The sequence below is a fragment of the Nomascus leucogenys genome, chromosome 6 (genome assembly GCF_006542625.1).
Source record: "Nomascus leucogenys isolate Asia chromosome 6, Asia_NLE_v1, whole genome shotgun sequence".
NCBI lineage: Eukaryota > Metazoa > Chordata > Mammalia > Primates > Hylobatidae > Nomascus > Nomascus leucogenys.
This window is the reverse complement of record NC_044386.1, coordinates 29527664-29554154: the sequence shown is the minus strand read 5'-3', so window position 1 is coordinate 29554154 and position 26491 is coordinate 29527664. Positions and strand designations below refer to the sequence as shown.

The window sequence follows — 26491 nt, the reverse complement described above, 5'->3', positions numbered from 1 at the left end:
CCACTTCATTTGCCTCTCCTTTCTCCTCCAAAGTCTTTGACTACTGCTTTCATCCCCTTGCAGTGTGTCTACTTGTGTATCTCCCCTGCGTGTCTGAGAATTGCTCCCACCTAACACCATTTCCATTCACTGCTGTGTCCCCAGGCCTAGCCCAGAGCTCACATATCCATGATCTCCTCCTTCCTGCTCCTGTGCCCATTTCCCCAGCATATGCTCATTAGGAAGAGATTCAGCTGGCCGGGCGCAGTGGCTCATGCCTATAATCCTAGCACTTTGGGAGGCCGAGGCGGGTGGATCACCTGAGGTCAGGAGTTCAAGACCAGCCTGGCCAACATGGTGAAACCCCGTCCGTCTCTACTAAAAATACAAAAATTAGCCAGGTGTGGTGGGCGGGCAACTGTAATCCCAGCTACTTGGGGGACTGAGGCACAAGAATCCCTTGAACCCGGAAGGCGGAGGTCGCAGTGAGCTGAGACTGCACCATTGCACTCCAGCCTGGGCAACAACAGCAAAACTCCATCTCAAAAAAAAAAGAAAAGAAACAAAAGAGATTAGATTGCTGAATCAAAATGTCAGATAAGGTCTTTTCAATGAAGGCAGTCCTTGAACAACTTTTAAAGGTCAACAAAAATACATGGAATAAAACTCCATTTATTTATTTATTATAATTTTATAGAGATGGGGTCTCGCTATGTTGACCAGGCTGATCTTGAACTCCTGGCCTCAAGCCGTCCTCCCATCTCAGCCTCCCAAAGTGCCGGGATTACAGGCATGAGGGACTGCGCCCAGCCCAGACTTCATTTGGATAAGATTCTGAAGGGGCATTGCCAACACACAGCCTTCTGATCTTATGTACTGGTAAGGCTAGAGTAGGTTGTAAGACGCAGGTGAGATCATGAAGGCCTTGCTGCAAATGCGGACCACACAGGAGCCAGAGCCCTCTGGGGAAATGCCGCAGCACATGAGGGCCAGGGGCCAGGGAGGGGGCTGGGGCTCTAGAGCGAATCCATGGCTCTAGAAAGAGAGCAAGAAGAGCTACCTGTTCTCTCCACAGTCCTTTGTGTCAGCCATTTCCACAAGGAAGGAAACACACAGAACGTCTTAATCATATTTAATCACATTGCTTGAGGGTTGACAGAAAAGAGGACCAAAAAATAAACAAATGAAACCCATCTTAACAATGGATGTTACTAAATATTAGCAAGCTGGCACCTAGAGACAGTGATGTTTGTTACTAGTTTCACGTTGGTTCCACCTTCAAAGTACCTGAAGATCATTTATCTTGGATCAGTAATTGTGAATACTATATTGTTAGGCCTTATCTAAGGAAAGGGAAAAAAAAAAGTGAGTTCAGTCCTCTTCTGTAATGTCAATTCTACTTCTGCTGGATTAAACGAAAAGAGTTGTTTTTTTTTTTAAATCCCAACTGCCAAGTAAAGGCATAGCAGCTACAGGATAGACTACTCTGCGACCACTGAAAATGGTGCTGGGGCTGGGTGCGGTGCCTCATACCTGTAATCCCAGCACTTTGGGAGGCTGTGGCGGGTGGATCAGTTGAGGCCAAGAGTTCAAGACCAGCATGGCTAACATAGTGAAACCCCATCTCTACTAAAAATACAAACATTAGCCAGATGCGGTGGCACGTGCCTACAGTCCCAGCTACTCAGGAGGCTGAGGCAGAAGAATAGCTCGAACCTAGGAGGCGGAGGTCGCAGTGAGCCAAGATTGTACCACCGCACTCCAATCTGGGTGACAGAGCGAGACTCTGTCTCAGAAAAAAAAAAAAAAAAAAAGGTGTTGAGCCCAGCAGTGGCTCATGCCTGTAATCCCAGTACCTTGGGAGGCCTAGGTAGGCAGATCACTTGAGGGCAGGAGTTCGAGACCAGCCTGAGCAACACAGAGAGAGACTGCCTCTACAAAAAATTGTTTAAATCTGTCTCAAACAAACAAACAGTAGCCATGTATGGTGGCACGTGTCTGTAGTCCCAGTTACTTGGGAGGCTAAGATGGGAGGATCACTTGAGCCTCAGGGTTTCAGGCTGCAGAGAGCTATATGATTATACCACTCAATTCCAGCCTGGGCAAAAATGTAAGTCTCTATCTCAAAAAAAAAAAAAAATTGTACTTCCTAACGTGGAAAGATTCTTACAGTATGCTGCTCAGTGAAAAAGCAGGTTAAAGTAATATGTAATAACTATATTAATAATGTATGTAATAATAAGCTAAAGGTAATAAACTGTGATAACCATAAGGCAAACATTTACCCAGTTCTTGCTATAACCAGCTACACTGCTCAGGGCCCTTGCTATCTTTTTTTTTCTTTTTTTTTTTGAAACAGAGTCTCACTCTGTCACCCAGGCTGGAGTGCAGTGGCGCGATCTCGGCTCACTGCAACCTCTGCCTCCTGGGTTCAAGCGATTCTCCTGTCTCAGCCTCCTGAGTAGCTGGGACTACAGGTGCACGCCACCATGCCTGGCTAATTTTTGTGTTTTTTGTACAGACGGGGTTTCACCATGTTGGGCAGGCTGGTCTCGATTCCTGACCTCAACTGATCCGCCCACCTTGGCCTCCCAAATTGCTGGGATTACAGGTGTGAGCCACTGCACCCGCCCCCTTGATATCTCATTTAATCCTCCTAACATCATCCGCATGAGGTAGTTACTGATTCTGACTGTACAGGGAAGAAAATGGAGAATTAGGAGAGGTAACAACTTGGCCAGGACATGCAGCTTTTAAAGGGCTGTGCTCGATTTCAGTCCAGGTGGGACTGCCTCCAGGGTATATATGCCACTTCCTTGTATTTGACTCCATTTTACAGAAAACACGTATGTACATGGTGCACACACATATAGATGTTCCCAGCTGGAAGGACACTCCAGTTAATGGATAGTAAGTACTATTGGTGGTATTATGAGAATTTCATCATCTTCTTCTCTGTATTTTTTTGGGGTTGTCCACATTTGATACAATACATATATATTACTTGTTAATAAAAACCAAGAGTGAAAAAAGCAAAAAAGCGAGCAAGAGATCTGTACTGATATATGTTGCTTCCAGGAATATCAAAACTAACTTGTATATTCTGAGTTTATTCATTCAATAAAAACTTCCTAAGCTCCTACTATAAGCAAACAATTGATTTGTGTGGAAACAGGAGGCATCCTCTCCACAAGAAAGTAACTGCTCTATTTCCAAAACAATGCCTTAAAGTTTTGCAACAAGGTGACTATTATCCATAATAACAATAGTTTACATTTTTGTTATTCTTTATATTCAGCAAGTCAAAAGCTCTCCCTTCCCTCTTCAAGTGTGAAGACAGCAGGGAAGCTTGTGGATTACTTGCTCTTGTTGGATAAAGAAGAGAAACATGTCAAGAGGCACATGAAGGCTGCTTTTTTCTCCTATGTGGATGAGGACCTTGGATGGTATAGATGAAGTTTAGGAGCAGCAGGCAGCTGCTGTAGCAGTTTATTGCCTAACTGTAAAATGAAGTGTATGGGAAGAAGAGAAAGGCCTCACTCTTCTGAGGCCTGGGTCAGCTTTAGCACCACAGCTCAGTACAGATGCCCAAGGGCCAATGGATTGAGAACTTGGATGGACACCCATTCTTTGGCTCTGGAATGCTACTCCGCCCCATGAGGACCCAAGCAAGCGTCCCTAAAAGTCAAAGCCTCTAGCAGGAACACATTATCTTTTTCTAATACCATTGGCTCTAGTGTCCTTTATATTTTATTTGCATAAAGGCAGCTTGGTGCACGAGAAGCAGCTTGAACTCTGACGTCTGGTGGACTCAGGCTAAAACCTGATTCTGGTTTCTACTGCTGTGTGACCTCAGGGCAAGTTAACTAACCACTGGGATTTGTTTGTTTTTGTTTTTTGAGACAGGGTCTTGCTCTGTCACCCAGGCTGGAGTGTAGTGGCACGGCCATGGCTCACTGCAGCCTTGACCTCCTAAACTCAAGCAATCTTCTTGCTTCAGCCTCCCAAGTAGCACGGATTACAGGTGTGTGCTACCATGCATGGTTAATTTTTTATTTTTGTAGAGAAGAGGTCTCACTATTTTGCCCAGAGTGGTTTTGAACTCCTAGACTCAAGCAATACTCCTCCTTAGCCTCCCAAAGTGCTGGGATTACAGGCATGAGCCACCATGCCCAGTCCAACCACTTGGAACTTAATACCATTCACTGAATAAAAAGAACGAAAAGCACCTGGCACCCTGTGGGCACCTGGTACATGTAGCATGCTTTCTTCCTTTAAGTCAGTGTGTCTCACAGGGAGCAGGCATCATTGAGGAACCAGTTTTCCAAGTTTTCAAAGCCCCCTCATTATTTGCTTTACCCATAAGTGCCCCCCACCTTTTTTTTTTTTTATCTTATGTTTTGTGTTTGTGGATAATGGCTTGACAAAGAAAAGCTATCCCCTTCCCCATTTTCCAAACTAGCAGTAGAGGCTGGATGCAGTGGCTCATGCCTGCAATCCCAGCACTTTGGGAGGCCAATGTGGGTGGATCACCTGAGGTCAGGAGTTCAAGACCAGCCTGGCCAACATGGCAAAACCCCATCTCTACTAAAAATACGAAAATTAGCCAGACATGATGGTGGGCACCTGTAATCCCAGCTACTTGGGAGGCTGAGGCAGGAGAATCGCTTGAACTCAGGACGCAGAGGTTGCAGTAAGCCAAGATCACATCATTGCACTCCAGCCTGGGTGACAGGAGTGAGACTCAGTCTCAAAAAACAAAAACAAAAACAAAAAAACTAACAAGAGAAGGAAGTCAGCACAAGAAATGCAGGTTTAGCAGTACATGGTAGAATGCTCGTGCAGAAACCCATGTTCTTCAGCACACGATTTTGAGGAGGTGGGCTGTGCAAATGAAACGCGCTTTCTCTGCAGACACATGCCTCTGTGTGTGTGTGTGCATGTGTGTGTGTGTATGTGTGGTGTCTATGATGTGGTGTGTGTTGGGGGGAGTGTGTGGGGGTGTGTATGTGGGGGAGTGTGTGTGTGGTGTGTGTGCATGTGTGTGGTATGTGTGTGTGGTGTGTGTGGTGTGGTGTGTGGTGTGGTGTGTGGTGTGGTGTGTGGTGTGTGTGTGGTGGGTGTGTGTGTGTGTGGTGTGGTGTTTGTGTGTGTTTGGTGTGTGTGTGTGGTGTGGTGTGTGGTAAGTGTGTGGTGTGTGTGTGGTGTGTGTGTTGGTGTGTGTGTGGTTTGTGTATGGTGTGTGTGTGGTGTGTGTGTGGGTGTGTGTGTGTGGGTGTGTGTGGTGTACGTGTGGTGTGTGTGTGGTGTTGTGTGGTGTGTGTGTGTGGGGTGTGTGTGTGGGGGTGCGTGTGGTGTATGTGGTGTGTGTGGGGTGTGTGTGTGGGTGTGTGTGGTGTGTGTGTGTGGTGTGTGTGGGGTGTGTGGTGTGTGTGTGGGGTGTGTGTGTGGGTGTGTGTGTGGTGGTGTGTGTGGGTGTGTGTGTGTGTGGTGTGTGTGGTGTGTGTGTGTGGGTGTGTGTGTGTGGTGGTGTGTGTGGTGTGTGGGTGTGTGGGTGTGTGTGTGGTGTGTGTGTGGTGTGTGTGTGGTTGTGTATGGTGTGTGTGTGGTGTATGTGTGGTGTGTGTGTGGTGTGTGTGTGGGGGGTGTGGTGTCGTGTGGTGTGTGTGTGGTGTATGTGTGGTGGTGTGTGTGGGGGTGTGTGTGTGGGGTGTGTGTGGTGTATGTGGTGTGTGTGTGGGTGTGTGTGTGGGTGTGTGTGTGTGTGTGTGGTGTGTGTGGGGTGTGTGTGGGGTGTGTGTGTGGGTGTGTGTGTGGTGGTGTGTGTGGGTGTGTGTGTGTGTGGTGTGTGTGTGTGGGTGTGTGTGTGTGGTGGTGTGTGTGGTGTGTGTGGGTGTGTGGGTGTGTGTGGGTGTGTGTGTGGGGTGTGTGTGGTGTGTGGTGTGTTGGTGTGTGTGTGGTGTGTGTGGTGTGTGTGTGGTGTGTGTGGGGGGTGTGGTGTGTGTGGTGTGTGTGGTGTGTGTGGTGGTGTGTGGGGGGTGTGTGTGGGGTGTGTGTGGTGTATGTGGTGTGTGTGTGGGGTGTGTGTGTGTGTGTGTGGGTGTGTGTGGGTGTGTGGGGTGTGTGTGGGGTGTGTGTGGGTGTGTGTGTGGTGGTGTGTGTGGGGGTGTGTGGTGGGTGTGTGGTGTGTGTGTGTGGGTGTGTGTGGGTGTGGTGCGTGTGTGTGGTGTGTGTGGGGGTGTGTGGGGTGTGTGTGTGGGGTGTGTGGTGTGTGGTGGTGTGTGGGGTGTGTGGTGTGTGTGTGGGGTGTGTGTGGAGTGTGTGTGGGGTGTGTGTGTGTGTGGTGTGTGTGTGTGTGTGTGTGTGTGTGTGTGTGTGTGTAAGACCCAAAGATGCTTTCAGGCTCCCACTTCATCTGGAAAAATAATGAACTGGTTTCTCCTTCTCTTGCAGCATTTCCCTCCTTGTGGAATTCACCAGCTGACAGAGAGAATCCCGGGGTTTGTTCTGCCACCCCATTTCCAGCGAGGGGCTACAGACAGCCCACAGGCAGACGCTCTGGGTGAAGACATGCAGGGAGCGTGATGGACTCAAGAGATACCCCAAGGTGTCCCTTGGTATCTCTGGAAGAGGAGGAAAGGACCTATGAATGGACAGTGGTCTCAGCGCCTACCTCCAGGGACTCAGACGCCCCCTCTTCCTGCCAAGTCTTCACCAGAGCTCTGTAGATACTCTTTGGAAGTCTGAGAGTCTAGGTCAAGGGTTTGGGGTAAAAAGGTGTAAAGAAAGGAAAGCAGATTTTTTGGATAACCCAAAATATTCTTCTCATCTATTTGTTCAATACTCCAAAAATCAGCAATCGATCTTGCAATTTAAGGGGGAAAATATAAAGAGACCTACGATGCCAGGTTTGAAATAACAACAGTGATAATGCAAAAAGGATTCCCCATATTAGCAAGAGCGTCATGCTGCACAGGGCTAAGAGGGTGTGGCCTCATCCCGTCCTTCTCGGCTGGAATTGGAATAAAGCCTCATGGCTCCCCTTCACCAGCTCCTCGGCCACATAAGACTCTGCCCTAGTCTCATCAACAGCACATCGGCCTACAGCTCAGACACACGAGAGGTCACTGCCTCCTCTTTCTCACCAGGCCACATAGATGCTGCCCTGGTCTCATCAACAGCACATCGGCTCACAGCTCAGACACACCAGAGGTCAACGCCTCCTCTTTCTCACCACAGTTGTGAAGTCCTGCAGACTTTAGCCAGTGCTTTAACAAGGAGATGCTGGGGCTCAGAATTGGGCACTATATTAATGCACTCTAGGGTGGGAGTGAAAGAAGCTCTGGCCTACCTGGGGTGTCAGGACCTGTGGAGGACCCATGGAGAAGAGGCAGCAGGCAGACAGGGGACAGACACTGGGCTGGGCGTTAGGGCCCGGGTCCTGGCACTGCTGACGGCATCATGGCCTCTGCAAGACGGTAGCGGCCATGGAAGTTCTGCCTCACTGTCTGATTTGTACATTGGCTGGGCAAACAGGATTCACAGCGCCTCCTCCAGCTCCAACACTCAAGAGGCCACAAGTGACAGCAGAAGCCACAGGCTGCCCTCGGCGGCCCCTGAGCCTCTCTTCCCTTTCCAGCTGCCCAGGCTTCCAAGTCTCCTCTTCAGCTCCTCCTGGAAGAGCTGCCGCTCTCTCCACATTGTCCTTCATTACCATTCTTACCTTTTATTTAGTGCTATTCTTTCCTTTCCATCCCCTAACACTGCGGTCCCCAACCTTTTTGGCACCAGAGACCAGTTTCATGGAAGACAATTTTTCCAAGGACGGTAGGGGCGAGAGGGATGGTTTTGGTATGAAACTGTCCCACCTCAGATGATCATGCATTAGATTCTCATAAGACGCGTGCAACCTAAATCTGTTGCATGTGCAGTTCACAATAGGGCTCGCCCTCCTATGAGAATCCAGTGCCACCGCTGATCTGACAGGAGGCGGAGTCTCAGGAGGTAATGCTCTCTCACAGGCCGCTCACCTACTGCTGCGCAGCCCAGCTCCTAACAGGCCACGGACCAGTGCCCATCCACAGCCCAGGTGCTGGGGACACCTGCCCTAACATATACCTATAAAAACTCTTAAAGGGCCAGGCATGGTGGCTCACGCCTGTAATCCCAGCACTTTGGGAGGCTAAGGCAGGTGCATCACCTGAGGTCAGGAATTTGAGACCAGCCTGACCAACATGGAGAAACCCCATCTCTACAAAAAATACAAAATTAGCCGGATGTGATGGCATGCGGCTGTAATCCTAGCCACTTGGGAGGCTGAGGCAGGAGAACTGTTTGAACCCGGAAGGTGGAGGTTGCAGTGAGCCGAGATTGCGCCATTGCACTCCAGACTAGGCAACAAGAGTGAAACTCCATCTCAAAAAAAAAAAAAAAGACAAAAACAAAAACAAAAAACTTCTTAAGGAAAGCCAAGTAACTAACTGCACTTCAGCTAAGGGTCTCCACATAGCGTTGCCCTGTGGAAGCAAGGCTGTTTCAATGGCCCAAGGCAAACGTACAAGTGCACACGTGTGTGTTTGTGTGTGTGTGTGGCAAAGGAGGTGGGGCTCAACCCCAACTCACCACCGCCACCATTACGAGTACCAAAAAACAAACACGACCTACCTTGCTGGCCACCACCAGCTGCACCATTCCCGTGGCGGAGCGAAGAATGGCCACTGCTTCCTCGTGGGAGAGCCCGACCAATAAATGACCATTGATTACCAGCAGCTCATCTCCTAAGGACAGCCTGCCATCCCTGAGGAAAGGGAGATGGGAAAAAAATCCCTTGTCAAGACATTCTGGGCCTGAGAAGGGCCATTTTCTGGAGCTAGGGAGGGTCGTGAGGAGGGACGGTTAAGACTGGACTAAAGAGGATACTGTGAGGGCCAGAGGCAGGTGGGGATGCGATTGCTTTATTCGTGTGTCCAGGTTCCCATCAGAGGATTCCCTCCATGATTTCAGGCAGTGGCTCAGTAATATGCACATTAAGGTCACCAGCCTACCATCAATGTCAGTGAAACTCCCATCCAGGTGGAGATGGTGATAGAGGAACCAAGACCCCAAGGTTTGAGGAGAGTCCAGTCATTCTTTTCTTAATCCTCCCTGCAATCCTGCCCTGATGACTGAGTTACTGAGCTAAGCTCAGAAAGAGCAGAGGTATCCTAAGCCCATCTGCATTCCTTACCTAACGCACTGCCCTCCTCTCTTCCCAGGTGACGTGACCCTGACCAGATGTCCTCTGGGGCACCTGTGATTCATACTACACTACACGTGTCTCTATCTCCCAACAGAGTTACAGGTCCCAGAGGGTACAGTCTCTCACTCTCGGCACCTTGTTCTTTTTCTTTTTTTTAAAGTATGTTTTTTTGTGTATGTTTGTTTTTGAGACAGTCTTGCTCTGTCATCCAGGCTGGAGTGGAGTGGCACGATCCTGGCTCACTGCAGCCTAGAACTCCTGGGCTCAAGTGATCCTCCTGCCTCAGCCTCCTGAGTAGCTGGGACTACAAGTGCGTGCCACCAGGCCTGGCTTCAGCTCCTTTTTCATCCTTGAGTCTCTCCAGCCAAGCTTCATATACAGAAGGACAAATCAAAAACAAACAAACAAACAAAAAAACAAACCCTCCCCCCAGCCGAAAAAAAAAAATTAAGAAAGGAAAAGAACAAATAAACTGCCTAAACTGCTGTCACTGCAGGTATCAGAACTAGGCTACAAACACGGTGTACACAAACATTTTCTGTTTCTTTCCCTTAAATTAAATTACGCCTGACTCAGAACTTTCTTCTCACTGGGCTGGCAGGAGACTCAGCTGTCATGGGGACTGCTCCCCTAGGGTGGGTCAGGGCTCGGCATGGCGCACTGTGCCAGAGCACTGGACAGGCCCCTTCAATGATGGTGGGTCAACAGTTCTGTGGATTCCACCAGAGTCTCCAGTGCTCTGATCTCCCAGGATCCCAAAGGAGCCAGAGATGGCTGAATGTGGGATAGGAAAGCTGGTGAGGCAGAGAGACCTCAAGCCTTGGATCTCGCCGCATCCTCTAGACCAAGCTTGGCCAACCTGTGGCCTGCATGTGGCCCAGGATGGCTTTGAACATGGCCCAACACAAATTGGTCAACTTTCTTAAAACATGATGAGATTTTTTGGTGATGTTTTTTAAGCTTATCAGCTATCGTTAGTGTTAGTGTAGTTTATGTGTAGCCCAAGACAATTCTTCCTCTTCCAATGTGGCCCAGGGAAGCCAAAAGATTGGACTTCCCTGTTCTAAAGGCTCACATCAGCACCTAGGGTGCTGCCATGAAACACACGTGTGCCTCTGACACACCCAGAAGCTCCGTTTGTCTCCAGTCTCTAGGCTCTCCTTCAATGAATCAACTGACTTCTCTCTTTCCATCCTTCCCTCCCCTTTCCTTCCTTCAACAGCTTTTCTCTCACTTTCTGTCTCCTTCCTCTAGGGCACGTACCATTGTCTTTTCTATGAACTTGGGCTTTAACAGAAGACAGGAGGCACCAGAAAATTCTGATAGTCTCTGTTTCTGTCCTTCAAAAATTCCTGAAGCAGAGAAATGCTAAGGGCCCCACTAGTTGTTTGGAATGGTGGGAGAAGGGGAATGGAAGACCACAGAAGAAACAAGCTGGAATCTTAGGAGTTGTGTGGGTGGGCCACTCAGGAGCTCTTTCCTATGGGTGGAGAGGGATTGAGGAATCAAGAACGCAATGGTTCAGACCAGTGTCCTGGTCTTACTTATTCAGAATGCCATCAAGACCATCTCCATCCCTTGGAGGCTGAGGTGGGTGGATCACGAGGTCAGGAGTTCAAGACCAGCCTGGCCAACATAGTGAAACCCCGTCTCTACTAAAAATAAAAAAATTAGTGGGGTATGGTGGCAAGCGCCTGTAGTCCTAGCTACTTGGGAGGTGGAGGCAGGAGAATCGCTTGAACCCGGGAGGCAGAGGTTGTGGTGAGCCGAGATCGTGCCACTGCACTCCAGCCTGGGCAACAGAGACTTCATCTCAAAAAAAAAAAAAAAAAAAAAAAAGGCCATCCGCATCCCTTTTCCTATTTCCCTCTTTCATTTCTCTCATCTCCTGTTATTAACTAAAATGCCACGCTTGTGAATCGTATACCCCAGAGGCTCAAAGAGACACATACACACAACTCCAGGCTAAGAATGAAAGGAAAAGGATGAGACCCAAAAGAAATGGCTCAGATGGAAGATAGACAAGAACAGTTCTTTGTAAGTTTATCTCTGGGCACAGGAACTTCCTAATGGCCAACTTGCTAAAGGAAGACTAGAACTTAAGACCTATGATTAATGGGAAACTGTCTATCTGACAGGAGCTCCTCAAAGCATATGTCATTTTGGAAGTTTAATAATGCTCTTTGGAGTAAAAACCACCTAAGGTCTTAATCCTTCAATAATTACTACCACCCAACTAACAATTGCAGTTAATCTTATCTTTACTTTAGTGATTAGCATCCTATTCTGTAATAGGAGAGCTGATGAGCATAAAAGACTTGGCTGGTTTGTGCCCTGGTCCTCTTCTTAGTTTTCCATTCTTCAGACTATCTCCAGCTCCTTCAACTGTACCTCATGTGATATCCTTCTGTGTCCCCTCTCAAGCTTGGGCAGGCCAGTACCAGTCTGGTTTGCCACACCCCTCTTAGAATCAGGGTACCTGAGCTGAACACCAAGTTCCAGACTAGATAAAAGATGATCAACTCGCTTATCCACGAAACTCTCCCTTTATATGCCTACCGTATACATGTGGGCATACAACATACGTACACGCCCTGCGAGGCCTTGCAAATAGTAGACACCCTATGTGCATGGAAGCAATTAGCTAGCAGTCAAGAGCCTGCCTTTTTGGGATAGCTACATCCTTCTTACTCAAAATAAACTGTTTTTACACATGCTCTAAACACCATTCCTCTTCCTACTTCCAGATCATTGTTCAGATTAAAAAATAAGTTTTTGTTTGTTTTTCTGAGACAGAGTCTCTTGCTCTGTCACCCAGGCTGAAGTACACTGGCACAGTGATGGCTCACTGCAGCTTCGATCTCCTGGGCTCAAGTGATCCTCCCACCTCAGCCTCCTGAGTAGCTAGGACTACAGGAGTGTGCCACCATGACCAGCTATTTTGTTTTATTTTATTTTTTAATTGAGACAAAGTCTCACTCTGTTGCCCAGGCTGGAGTGCAGTGGTGCGATCTTGGCTCACTGCAATCTCCGCAACCTGGGTTCAACCCATTCTTGTGCCTCAGCCTCCCAAGTACCTGGGACTACAGGCACACGCCATCACACCTGGCTCATTTCTTTGTAAGTTTAGTAGAGACGGGGTTTCACCTGTTGGCCAGGCTGGTCTCGAACTCCTGATCTCAGGCGATCCGCCTCAGCCTCCCAGAGTGTCGGCATTACAGGCGCGCCCAGCCGCTATTTTTTAATTTTTATTTTTTGTAAACACCAGGTCTCACCATGTTGCCCAGGCTGGTCTTAAAACCCTGGGCTCAAGCACTCCTCCTGCTTTGGCCTCCCAAAGTGTTGGGATTACAGGCGTGAGCTACCGCACCTGGCCTACAAAAGAAGTTTTGAGGTATGAATTGCTTTCAGATCTCAAGGAGAAAAATTCACATTTACTTAATTTCCCTTCCACATCTGCAGGACAGAGATACATATATCTAAGTATGCCTGAAATCCTGACAGACCTGACAAGTGGAGCCCCAGTGCATGAACTGTGGTCGAACTGAAAACCAATCACAGGTCATTCGTCAAGTCTTACGGGAGTTAAGATCTTAGGACTGCGGTGTTCTACTCAGCAGCATATTCTCAGTAAGTAGCCTCGTATTGTCTCAGCAAGTTAGGATACGTAACATTCACTTGAAACTAAAACTGGACTATAAAGAGATCCAATCTCTCCTTGTTCTAGAAGATCTTGCAATATCTTCTGCAATTAGCCACTTCCTGTGCTCAGAGGCGTGTTCAATTTGAACCACTCTTGCCTGGTTTCCTTCTGTGTTCCAGCATAATCTTTATGAACTGTAATCACCAGGGCTTTGAACAAGTGGAAGAGCACCTGCACCAGCGGGGAGGGGGAGGGAAGGAGAGGAGGCGGAGGGATGGGGGAGGGGGGAGAGATATCTAGTCACCTGTGAGCGGCACCTCCTTCCTTCACTTGAGTGACAACGATAGCGTGAGGTGAGCGCTTTGATCCTCGGCCTCCACTAACCTGAATTCCCAGCCCATCCGATTCTTTGAGCAGCTCCATCTTCCATATTCGGCCAACTTCCTCCTTGGAAGAAAAAGTGAGCACACCATGAAGGAGGTTGACAGACACACGGCATTGACACAGGAGAACGGAGCTGTCACGTCTGGCCGAATATCCATCACTTGTCCACAGATATCACAGATTATCACAGGAGAAAAGAATTCTGCCGATTGGACCCAAGTCTCTGGCTGGCAGTGCTGTCCAACAGAACTTTCTGTGATCATGGAAATGTTCTATATTTGAGCCATCCAAGACGGAGCCACCAGCCATGGGTGGCTATTGAGTGCTCGCAATGTGGCTAGTGGCAACTGGGGAACTGAATTTGTAACTGAATTGAATTCTGGTTAAATTTCAAGAGCCACCTGTGGCTAATGACTATGCTACGGGCAACACAGCAAAGTGATTAAATTTCCTGAACAGGGTCCTGTTAAGTGAAGCTGCTTCTGCCTGAAACCCAGATGCCACTGTGCACATAAACACTGGCTGTTTCTGGGGGCCTTTGACTTCTGCACAGCTACGAATTAACAAAGATGAAAGGAAGGCAAAGCTCAGGTCTTGGTGCCAGGAGACTTCAACTAGTTGGAACCCAGCTCTGCCATTTATAACTTATGAAAGCCACCTAATGCTTAAAAGTCTCAGTTTCCTTGCCTCTAAATTGGGAATTTAATATTTCCAGGTTTGTTCTTAGAATTAAATGAGATATCTGTGCAAATAGGTGGCAGTAGAACATCCAGTGAATAAATGTTGACAGGCAACTATATTACTTATATATACACATATAAGCATATTTATGTTAAAAACACCATATTGAGGGCCAGGTGCTGTGGCTCATGCCTGTAATCCCAGCACTTTGAGAGGCCGAGGCAGGTGGATCACCTGAGGTCAGGAGTTTGAGACCAGCCTGGCCAGCATGGTGAAATTCCGTTTCTACCAAAAATACAACAAATTAGCTGGGCATCGTGGCAAGCGCCTGTAATCCCAGCTACTCGGGAGGCTGAGGGAGGAGAATCACTTGAACCTAGGAGGTGGAGGTTGTAGTGGGCTGAGATGGTGCCACTGCACTCCAGCCTGGGTGACAAAGCAAGACTCCATCACCAAAAAAAAAAAAACAAAAAACACCATATTGAATTGAATCTCAAACTTCCTTAAAACATATAAATGAGGCGTTTGGTAGAGAAACCAAAACAAAAAATTACTTGATGAATTTGATACCCACTGCCACAGACACTGGTCTGCATGTTCCCTAAACACATTTAAGAAATGCTTCAACCCCTATAAAAATCTTTAAAAATGGCCGGGCGCAGTGGCTCACGCCTGTAATCCCAGCATTTTGGGAGGCCGAGGCGGGCGGATCACGAGGTCAGGAGATCGAGACCATCCTGACTAACACAGTGAAACCCCATCTCTAATAAAAAAAATACAAAAAAAGATTAGCTGGGCATGGTGGCGGGCGCCTGTAGTCCCAGCTACTTGGGAGGCGGAGCAGGAGAATGGCGTGAACCCGAGAGGTGGAGATTGCAGTGAGCTGAGATTGGCCACTGCACTCCAGCCTGGGCGACAGAGCAAGACTCTGTCTCAAAAAAAAAAAAAAAAAAAAAAAAAAAAAATTCTTTTAAAAAAAACCAGGCTGGGTGTGGTGGCTCATGCCTGTAATCCTAGCACTTTGGGGAGGCCAAGGCGGGCAGATCACCAGAGGTCAGGAGTTCAAGACCAGCCTGTCCAACATCTCTACTAAAAATACAAAAAAATTAGCCAGGCATGGTGATGGACACCTATAATCCCAGCTACTCAGGAGGCTGAGGCAGGAGAATCGCTTGAACCCAGAAGGTGGAGGTTGCAGTGAGCCAAGATCACACCACTGTGCTCCATCCTGGGTGACACAGTGAGACTCCATCCCCCCCACAAACAAAAAAAAAAACAAAAACAATAAATAAATAAATAAACTAATCAATGTCTCTAAGCCATCTGATTGCTGATAGCTTTTCTGCCTTGGTTTATCCTCCACTTGTCTCCTTACTTCACTCCAAGGACACAAACATATGCTCACTGCAAAACTGTTGACTTCCCCCAAGTCCTTAGCTATTTAGAGAAACGAAAGCAAAACTTTCCAAAGTGATTTACTTTGGGGTCTCACTTCAGACTCACCCCTGTAGCTCTTTTTAGCCCTAGCTATATGGGCCTGAGTCACAAGACATATGAAACAAAGGCCATCTTCATATGAAACAAATGACATATGACGCATGAAACAACATACGAAACAAAAGCCATCTGCTTTTAACATCCATCATGAAAAGTCCAATGGAACCATTAAGGTACAACATGGACAAAGCCACCATCCCCCTAGAAATAGGCAACCTGCCTGTTCAAGCTTCTTGCAAAAGAGAAAGAATGTGTGGCATTTAGAAAATCTGAAATACACAGTCAGAAACTGAAATGAAACTTTATGCAACAGTAAAAAAAAAACAGATGTTGAGCAGTCATTGATGTGCAGCAATAGGAATGTCTGGGGAAATTATTAGCAGACAGAGACCTGTTGGATCCCACACTCCTTCGGGTAGCGCACTGTTCGGTGGGGCTCCGTTATCCCAGGAACAGACACTGGTGCCAACTGTCTCCTCCATCCCCTGACCACAGTCAAATGAAGCCTGTCTGGCCAAATGTAACTTCAGAAGTCACTGGCTTACCACAGTAGTTCATGAACTTGTCAGTGATCTCTATTTCATCCAGTCACCCCATTTTGGACTCTATGGTTTTTGGTTTGCTGCCTCTGACCTCTGGAACACCTTTCCCTTCCCCATTCAGAAACATCCTCCCTGGCCTGCGAAGTCTCTCATTGCTCTACTACTTCCAAAAAGCCATCCTTGAGGATCAGTGCAACCGCCAAGATGGCAACTTTCAACACTTCCAATGGGGCCCGATGGCCTAGTGGACACCACTGAAAAGAACAGAATCAGGGATGTGCTGACTGGATGTTGTCCTGGCTTTCTGGGCCTCCCACACCAGCATAGGGAGCAGCCCTGTGGCTGCCTCACGGCACACGTGAGAGTAGGACTGTGGCTTTTTTTTTTTTTTTCCATGGAAGAGGCACACTTGAGAGTAGGACGCTGGCTGTTTTTTTCCATGGAAGATATGCTATGGCTGCTGGGGTCTAGAATGTGAGTGTTTCCTCCTCCCCCAGGACAGAAAAGTTGTGGACCTCCTTCCCAAGAGCAACAGGGACCATTCTTAGAGTCCAGAAATAAGAAAATCTATTTGGGTTTTAGAGCAAATTAGTAAAAACCTATCCACCTCCCTTACTAGTTTACACCACCATTCTTATCCCCTTTTCCCCTCCTCTTTGTTAAACAAAACATGTAAGTATGGTCAACAAAGGATGTAACAATACTAGGTACATTCCTTTCTAATTTTTAAATACTTTTAGAAGTAGGACATGTGACAAGAAACATGCAAAACGATGTTCATGGGAATAGAATATCAGCTCGAATGTATATATATATATATATACTGACAGAAGAGTTCAAGACACTTTCCATCAACAGCACCCACATTTCCACTCCACTTGCCTGCCCCCAGCCCCAAACCACAAAACTCGTTAAAAATAAAGTCATGCAAAACACTTAACAAATAAAATTGGCTTCAGAGGGCAGAAATCACCAATCTGTAATATAGCCCCCAAATACACTAGTCAAGAAACAGACCTTCTTTTTCACTTTTATCCAATAACATAATTTTTTTTTTAATTGAAAGTAGGAAACAGCAGGGGAGTGTCCAAAGAAATTAATGCAAGTTTCCTCACCTTGGAATTTCTGATCATCTAAGGAAGGGAGTTCAGAGGACTACAAAGGAAGACACAAGCAACAAGAAGTAAATGTTAGCAGTTTTTTTTGTTTTGTTTTGTTTTTTTTCTTTTGACACAGGGTCTCACTCTGTCACCTAGGCTGGAGTGCAATGGCACAATCTCGGCTCACTGCAACCTCTGCCTCCTGGGTTCAAGCGATTCTCCTGCCTCAGCCTCCCGAGTCGCTGGGATTACAGGTGCGCACCACCACATCCACTCAGCTAATTTTTGTATTATTAGCAGAGACAGGGTTTCACCATGTTGACCAGGCTGGTCTCGAACTCCTGACTATTGGTGATCTGCCCGCCTCGGCCTCCCAAAGTGCTGAGATTACAGGCATGAGCCACCGTGCCCGGCCCACAATTGTCAGTTTTAAATGTATTTGCCTACAGCAACGTTCAGTAAAAAATAAATCAGTGTCTGACATTTATTAGGCTAAAACTAGTACTGCCAAAAACTAACAGGCCAACTTAAATATAACAATATTAAGGATATTTCCAACCGCCTCCTTAACAATTCCACTTGGGTATCTGACATACACCTTAGTACAATCAAAACCGGACTTTTTTCCCCTCTTACTCCTGGCTTTCTTATTTCAATGGAAACAGCATTATCCTCTACTCAGGCTAAAGATGATCCACAAGCCAAAAGTCCATGAAGTATCTTTGATTCCTTCTGTTTCACCTCCCACATCTGAACCACGAGCACCATCTGTAGAGTCTACTTCTAAAACAGATCCCACATCCACCGACTTTGGTTCATCTCCTCCCCCTAACATCCCCCCTGTCAAAGTGACCAGCATCTTTAGCTTGGGTGACCGCGATAGCCTCCAGTTTGGTCTCCCTTTTAAATTTCACCTCCTACAATCCATTATCCTCCATCAAACATCCAAGGGGAAGGTTTAAAAGACATAGGCTGTGATGCACTCAGCATAAGCCCTCCAACAACTTCCCACCGGACCGAGAATAAGGTTCAAACTCCAAGGTGGCATATGCGAACCTCTGTAACCAGCCCTGCCCACACCTCATGAATCGTTTCCTGGTGCCCAGTGTCTTTCTCATGGAACACTCTATCATTCCTGCCTGAGGGCAGATGCTTTTGCTGGTTCTTCCCTGGGAACATTCTGCCCCAGATTATGCAGGGCTGCCCTTTTCTGACACTCAGTCCTCAGCTCAAACATCGCCTCTTTACTGAGATCTTCCTGCTCTGACACCCAACATCAACCAGCCCCCTGCCCATGACACTGCCCGGCCAGCTTTCACTTCACCCTGTTTTATTTCATTGACTCGTCAGCTTCTGACACTGTGATTTGTGGATTTGCTTATTTATTGTTCGTGGAATGCTATAAATGCTGTGAGAGAAGAACCTTGTCTGTCTTGTTTACCAACCAGTTCTCTAGCAATTAGAACAGTGTCTACCACATAATAATATCTCATAAATAGCACTGAATGAACAAATATAGAATGTTTATCCACTAATCTTACAGCTCCACGATGGTCCTTGAGACTGAGGTTAAGAAGCTCACACAGATGGGAGATCTGTCTGTTTGCCAGTGTTCATTGTGTGAACCCTGGTCCAGTTGGAGGGACCGAGTTCTGCAACAGACCCTGTCTAGACAGATGGTTTGGGCATTTGTTTTCTTTTACATTAGCTTAAAGGGCAACGAGACTTTGTCAGCCTATTGAGAAAAAGCCAAACCCTGAAAAACTGGATGCTATGGACTTCTGCACTAATGCTGTTGGAGTGTTACCCTTTCCTGTAAACTGCCAATTACTGTGTGAGTTCACACATGCATCCCTTCACTGAAGCCAACGAAGGGATTTATTTACCAAAACAGGAGCGGTACATTAAAGAGAGCTGTCTCACAGCATTTAAATGACCTCATTACTGCTGGAACCAAAAAGAAAACTTTACAACAGCAACTTTGCCCCATATGTGAGAAGACACAATCCAACCAGAATCTTGCTGCAGTAAGTGCTCCAGCTCTAGCTGCAAACCTTTTCTGAAGCTGTTTGCTTACCCCTTCTTATTCAGAATGATCAGTAAGAAATGGGTGAGCATAATGTCAGAGCTGGAAGTCCCTTAGTCATCAGACCAAAATGCTTAGTTTACAGGTGAGAAAACAGAAAGCCAGAGAAAGGCCGCAGCAACCTGAAGGCCACAGTGCTGGGGATGGCGGAACTGAGGCAGGAACTTCAGGGTCCCATCTCCCAGGACCAGTACTCTTGGGGCCTTGATTAATAAGTATCTACAAGGCACTGAGCTAAGACAGGAAACAAAGACAAAGAAGGCCCCGCCCTGCACTATTCACAATAGCAAAGATATAGACTCAACCTAAGTGTCTATCAACGGCTGACTGGATAAAGAAAATGTGGTATACACCAGGCCAGGCATGGTGGCTCATGCCTGTAATCCTGGCACTGTGGGAGGCTGAGGCGGGTGGATCACTAGAGGTCAGGAGTTTGAGGCCAGCCTGGCCAACATGGTGAAACCCCCTCTCTACTAAAAATACAAAAAAAATTAGCTGGGCATGGTGGCGTGTGCCTATAGTCCCAGCTATTTGGGAGGCTGAGGCAAGAGAATCACTTGAACCTGGGAGGCAGAGGTTGCAGTGAGCCGAGATCGCGCCACTGCACTCCAGCCTGGGTGAACAGAGTGAGACTTCATCTCAAAAAAAAAAAAAAAAAAAAAAGAGAGAGAGAGAAAAGAAAATGTGGTATATACCACAGAATACTCCTCAGCCATAAAACAGAATTAAATCATGTCTTTTGCAGTGACATGGACGGAACAAAAGGCCATTACCTTCAGTGAAATAACTCACGACACAAAGTCAAATACTCCATGTTCTCACTCGTAAGTGGGAGGTGAACAATGGCTGTCCATGCAGAGTGGAATAATAGACACTGGAGACTGGAAAAGGGGGAAGCAGCATGAGAGCTGAAAAATTATTTATCGAGTACAGTGTTCACTATTCAGGTGATGGGCACGTTAAAGCCTGAACTTCATCACTACGTAATATATGTGTTGAAGAAATCTGCACCTCCATCCCCCAAATATATAAAACATTTTAAAAAATCAAAGGCTTTGCTCTTAAAGTCTACTGCGGACATGACAAGCCAAATGGTAATTGGAATACGTGGGGCTCAGGCATGAATGAAGACCAGCAGAAGGTACTGCAGGAGACCGAAGAGGAGATGGCTAATGACAGAGCAGGTGGCAGGAATGTCACAGAGGCCTCCTAGAGGAGGGTGTCTTGAGGCTTGGTCCCCCAGGAAAGGTAGAAGCGACGCAGGAGAGGGGAGAAGAAACCGGGTAGTGAGCGCAGCACTCGCAAAGGCTCAGAGGTGACAGTAAGTATGGTCTTTGAAAAAGCTTGCAGCGAATTCACTCCAAATCAGGGAGGAAGAAAGCAGTAAGAAACTGGGTATCAGGGATAGCTTCCAGACGGGGGTTAGTTACCAGAAAGGACAGGCCATGAGAAGCTTGCAACTTTCAGCCCTACCCCCATTTTCTGGAGTCAGGGAAGAAATGCTGGATTTTGAGTTAACAAATGATCATGCCTTCAGGATGAAGCCTTCATACAAATCCCTAGAGTATGAGGTTTGGAGAGCTTCCAGGATGGTGAATACATCCACATGCCAGGAGGGTGATGCACCCCCCTCACCCCCACCTCCACAGGGACAGAAGCTCCTGTGCTGGGAACCCTCTGGACCTTGCCTTATGTCATTCTTCATCTGTATTCTTTATTATATAATAAACTGGTAAAGGTAAAAAAGAAAAAAAAGAAAGCAGTGAGAGATGGAGGCAGACAGTTAAGCAGGAATCAGATAATAAAGGGCCTCAAATGACATCCCAATGTGTTTGCTAACAACCATGAAGGCAAAGTGGACCCACCAAACGGGTTTCAGCTACAGTGTGTGTGTTGTATGTTGTGCACCTATGTGTATGTGTGTGAGTAATGAGATGTGCTGTTTAGAAAGGTCCCTCTGGTGGCAGTTGGGACAGTGGATGAATGGAATAGGAGTGGGGCGATGTCCCGGGTAGGGGAGTATTATGACAGCCCAGGGGGGAAATGAAAGCAGCCTAGCCCTGACCTGAAGTTATGGGAGTAAAGAGAGAGGCAGGTGGAGCTGCAGGATTTTGAAAGGAGCTACAGTTGAGGGGACTTGGTGATTGACCGGACATGGCAGAAGGGAGCAGGCAGTGCTTCAGGTGGCTCCAAGATGACCAGCTGTCCCGGTCTCCCTAGGACGGAGGGTTTCCCAGGGTTTTCAGTGAGAAACCAGGGGAAGTTCTGGACAAACCAGGATGGCTGGTCACCCCCAGTGAATCTCATCAAACTTCCAGCTTGGGCAAACTTTGGGGATGGGCAGATCTGGAGCACTGGAGTGGGTTCAGCGGTATGGGAAAGTGATGCACTAAGTTTTAGGCATGATGTGAAATATCCAAGATGGAGACATCCTGCAGGCAGTGGGCACAAAACTCAGGGGCTCAGGAGAGAGCTGAGGGCTCAGACACGGGCTTGGGAGATGCTACCATGTAGGACAATGTGAGTTCACCCAGTGACCAAGGGGGCTTCCTGGAAAATGACCATCCTCAGGCTGCCTCTGATGCAAACATGAGGGCCCATCAGGGAGATGTTCTGAGTGTGACACTCCTTCTGAGTTTTCTACTCATTTCTGCAGATGCAGATCCAGGAAGCCTGCATGCGGTCTCTGCTGAACCACTTACAGAGGAGGCATAGGAAAAGGGTCTGGTAGTGTACAGGGTAGATTACGATTCCTAGGGAAAGACCACAAATGTGCCCATAGACATACCCATGCCAGTCATGAATAAACTCGCCTGCTTGGCAAGTGGTAGGATTCTTTTTCTGTTATATGACGACATTTGGTTGTATTCATTTTCAACATGTAGCATTATACAAATACATTGCATTCTATATAAGCAGACTCACAAAAACTCTGAGTAGTAAAGATCTTTGCTAAGAAGATAATGAGGAACTTTGAACTCATGCTTAAAATAGTTTGTCTATGTCCTAGGAGATTCTGTTTTAGAGGAGAAATCCAACTTTGTCTTTTTAAATAGTAATCTGCTTATATATGTATTATTGTGAGTTAATGTTTTATAGAAAATATCATTTTTTAAAAAGAAATATTTGTTTAAAGGAAATATATTTCCTGTTGCAACGTTAAGAGGGAACTGGATGGAAAAGGAAAGACTGAGGGTTTACTTTAATGTAACATTTTCTTAGAACAAGTAACAGTTATGAAAAAGAAGTACCTGACAAACAAAAATGGTCTGAATGATTATGAGCTTTTCTGTCATTTATTACGTTTTTGCAGCTACATTAAATCATTATAAAGGCAGAAATGGAAAAATACTGACATGTTTAATCTCCCATTATTCAAATGGAACGAAAATTTTTCCCTGCCCCCTCCAAGGCTTAAGAGGTAAATAGGCATTTTCTGTGTTTCTGGAAATTCCATTTTAGCATGACCTTGGTCTCTGTCCTGGAGTAAAAATAAAAATCCCAAGAACCTAAACAATCTTGTGTGAAGGTCTATTGGTTCCAATTTGGGTGCCATCAGAATGTGGGGGAAAGCTGTGAAAATCTACTTTTTGCCAACCCTGTCAATCCTGGGCAAATGCACCTAATAAAGATAATTTTATGGTTGAAAAGGGTGCTAAAATATTTGAGCCTGAGAAAATGCGTGGTCCATTCTGATTTACCAAGACAAAAAGTATGACCCGGGGACAAAAATCAGAATATGAATTATAAACAGTTACAAATAATGCAAATTCCAGATGGCAAGTCTCCTCTTTCTATAGGCATACGGCTTTTTAAAAAAATGCCCTAAAGGCAATGGATCACAGTTTGGTTGTTTTCACTCTTTCATTTACACCTCATAGGATGTTTGACCTTGAGCATAAAAACCAGGCAAAGGAACTCTGATATGCGTAGGCTTCAAATAGCGACTCCAGAAGTTCAATTTTTTTTTTTTTTTTTTTTTTTTTTTTTTTTTTTTGAGACATAGTTTCACTCTTGTTGCCCAGGCTGGAGTGCAATGGCGCGATCTTGGCTCACCGCAACCTCTGCCTCCCAGGTTCAAGCAATTCTCCTACCTCAGCCTTCCGTGTAGCTGGGATTATAGGCATGCACCACCACGCCTGGCTAATTTTGTATTTTTAGTAGAGACAGACTTTCTCCATGTTGAGGCTGGTCTGGAACTCCTGACCTCAGGTGATCCGCCCACCTCGGACTCCCAAAGTGCTGGGATTATAGGTGTGAGCCACCGCGCCCGGCCAGAAGTTCAATTTTAATTTATTATTAATAGAATTATTACATTTAATTAAGGTGAGCAGAGGATGAGTAATCTCTTAGCAGTTTAGCTTTTGTTTGTTTTTGAGACAGTCTCACTCTGTTGACCAGGATGAAGGGTAGTGGTGCGATTCTTGGCTCACGGCAATCTCCGCCTCCCAGGTTCAAGTAATTCTCGTGCCTCAGCCTCAGCCTCCCGAGTAGCTAGGATTACAGGCATGTGCAACCATACCCAGCTAAGTTTTATATTTTTAGTATTTTTGGTTTTGCCATGTTGGCCAGGCTGGTCTTGAACTCCTGGCATTAAGTTATCTACTTGCCTGGGCCTCCCAAAGTGCTGGGATTGCAGGCCTGAGCCCCTGCACGTGGCCCTTTGTTTTAAAATCATTCCAAACTATTTGTGTCCTAGATCAAATGAAGGCCTATTCTTGGGACTGTTCATGAGATTCAACCTCCTTTGGTGGCTTAAACCTTCAAATGATTAAGGGAGCCAATACCCACTACCTTATTTTGTTCACATGAGGCTTTCTGTGTATGCACAATCTAATCATTAGGGAAGAAAGCCTATCAAGATAGAGTTTGCACTGATAAGAAACACATTATAATATTTTCACTGCCCTTCATTTGGAAGAGGTGTATATTATAATCTTTTTTTTTTTTTGTCCTTAATCCTTTTTGGGGGAACTCATAAAACTGGTAGCAAATCATTGGTGGAGAGATCAATTGTTTTCTTGTTCATACATTCTATTTACAAATAATGCCTTCTCTGTGTCCAACTTTATGAAGATCACCCAGCTCCTCAAATGAAGGAACATAATCTCTTGAGAGAGGGGCTACTGTAAGTCTTTTCAACCCATTGTACATTTGGCTACAATGGCAGAAATCACACTTATTCCCAGGGCACCATTTCTCAGCAGACAAAACTCAACTTGATACTTCTTGTTTTCTTTTTTTGAGACAGGGTCTTGCTCTGTCACCCAGGATGAAGTGCAGTGGTGCAATCTTGGCTCACTGTAACCTCTGCCTCCCAGGCTCAAGTGATCCTCCCACTCAGGCCCCCAGCTAATTTTTTGTATTTTTGGTAGAGACAGGGTTCACCATGTTGCCCAGGTTGGTCTCACACTCCTGAGCTCAAGCTATCTACCATCCTTAGCCTCGCAAGGTGCTGGGACTATAGTCACAAGCTGCCGCGCCTGGTCTCAGCTTGATACTCCTACACCCATTTTGATCTTTATAACTTTCTCTTTCATCCCTAAGGGGCGTCTCCTGAGTCAGAGAAGAAACCAATCAGCATCCACGTAGGCAGTTTATCGTTTCAAATGGAGCCTGCAGGAATATCTAAGAAGATTCTTGGAATGAACATGTCTACCCTAAAGAAATGCAATTCTCATAGGACAGAATGTTGGTTATAATGAGGGAGACCATTTGCGGCTAGAAGCTTACCCCTTATCATTCAGAATACACCTAAAGGCAAAGCAGGTGTGGTAACCAACTTTGACCCTCGCAGCTGGATTTCATAGTAACAGAGATTTTTGTCAAGCTTCCAAACTTCCCTAGAATTCAGCAATGTAATAACGCGATCCCATGAAAACATCACTAATTTTGAACGGCTAAAAATAAAAGCAGATGCTTCCCTGCATATTGAATACCCTTCCTGTGTAATACTGAGGCTTAGATGTTTGTGGTGTCAACTGCCATCAGGAATTCTTGGCCTTGCAGCAGCAATTCCACTGGTGACAGCAGCAATAAATAATGATGCAGCTAAGTACTTTATCTGGACCTCACATGACTCAAATTTTAACACAGAAGGCTTGAGTTTTCCACTTAGGATCACTTGACTAGCTCTTTGTTTACGTAGGATAAAGTGGAGCTTTTTTGTCATTCTCCTCTGATCACTTTTCTTAATGCGTTTGTTGGCTTCTCAATGCGAGGTCATCTTAGGTATATTTTTTAAACCTTAAAAGCAACTTCAAACAATATTTCTTTTAAAATTCTGGCTCTGAGCCCAGCTTGTATTTCCCACATGGGCTGGGCTGCAAAAACAAACACACACACACAATAAATAAAATTCTGGTTCCATAATCAAACCAAACCTTACCCGTGCCAGGCAGTCACTCGATTGGAAGTCCGTCTTCCCACCTTTTGAGAAGCGGCGTTTGTCATTGCTTGTGGTCAGGGGAGCATCTGTCTTTGGAATTCTATGCTCTGTCCCTCTGTCCACTTCTGACCTCTCTAGATGGGGTCCAGCCACCTCCTTGAGAGAATCTGGGCCATTTTCTAGCTGAAAGACATGGCCGTTTCCAAGTTCAGGGTCAGGGCCGTTCTCCAGCTCAGTGCTGGGGTCACTGGACACCTCACAGCCAGCGCTGCCCTTGGATTCTTCAGGGGCCTTGTTGGCAGGAGGCCTGGAGATGACCCCAAACTTTCTGGTTCGTTTCCCCTTTTTCGCAGTTCGGTCGCCCAGCTCCAATGTAGGTGTTTCTCCTGGTTCAGAGCTGTTGCTACTGTTGCCATTGTAAGTGGAGTGGGCTTTGTGCTTAAAGCGACGCAGCATGATCAGGTAGATAAAGCCTCCATTCCAGCACTGCTCAGCCAGGTAACTGCAACAGACAGAGAGGTGCCAGTTAGAACCCCACACACCCTTCCTAGACAGCACAGCAGACAGATGCATTCAAGGGTCCACCCAAGTGACAAGTCGGCCGATGGACTGAGGTATTGAGCTTCCTAAAGAGATTCAACACCCGATTCATTCTTTTCATCTATGTAATAATTGATGCAAACAATTACCCCCAAACTCCCCAAACACACACAAAACCCCATGAACTAGAAATGACTAATTTAAGTACCGCAGGATCAGGAGTTGGAGAAGGATTTTTCTAGGAACAGAGCCAATGCTAACATATCATTAAAAAATAAAATTCTTCTTCACTCCAACCATTTCTTGCATTGGAATTATGCTAGGCTCCCATCCATATAGTTCCAATGGAATGAAACTATGAGTCCCCAGGGTAAAGAACGGGTAGAGTGGATTAGGGGAAGTATAAAGTTCTG

General features: G+C 46.4%; 1 protein-coding gene across 5 annotated transcripts in view; it reads right to left on the bottom strand.

Moving 5' to 3' along the window:
• The window catches only part of PDZD2 (PDZ domain containing 2), a 470684-nt gene that overhangs the window by 98082 nt on the left and 346111 nt on the right, over window positions 1-26491 (bottom strand). For 4 of the 5 annotated variants that reach the window (XM_030813944.1, XM_030813945.1, XM_030813946.1 and 1 more), the window contains 3 exons: window positions 25539-26040; window positions 13165-13307; window positions 8644-8776 (listed from right to left, as the gene is read on the bottom strand). In XM_030813944.1, coding sequence (XP_030669804.1) covers window positions 8644-8776; window positions 13165-13307; window positions 25539-26040 — 778 coding nt within the window. The remainder of the gene's footprint in view (window positions 1-8643; window positions 8777-13164; window positions 13308-25538; window positions 26041-26491) is intronic. The other variant, XM_030813947.1, reaches the window with a different exon arrangement.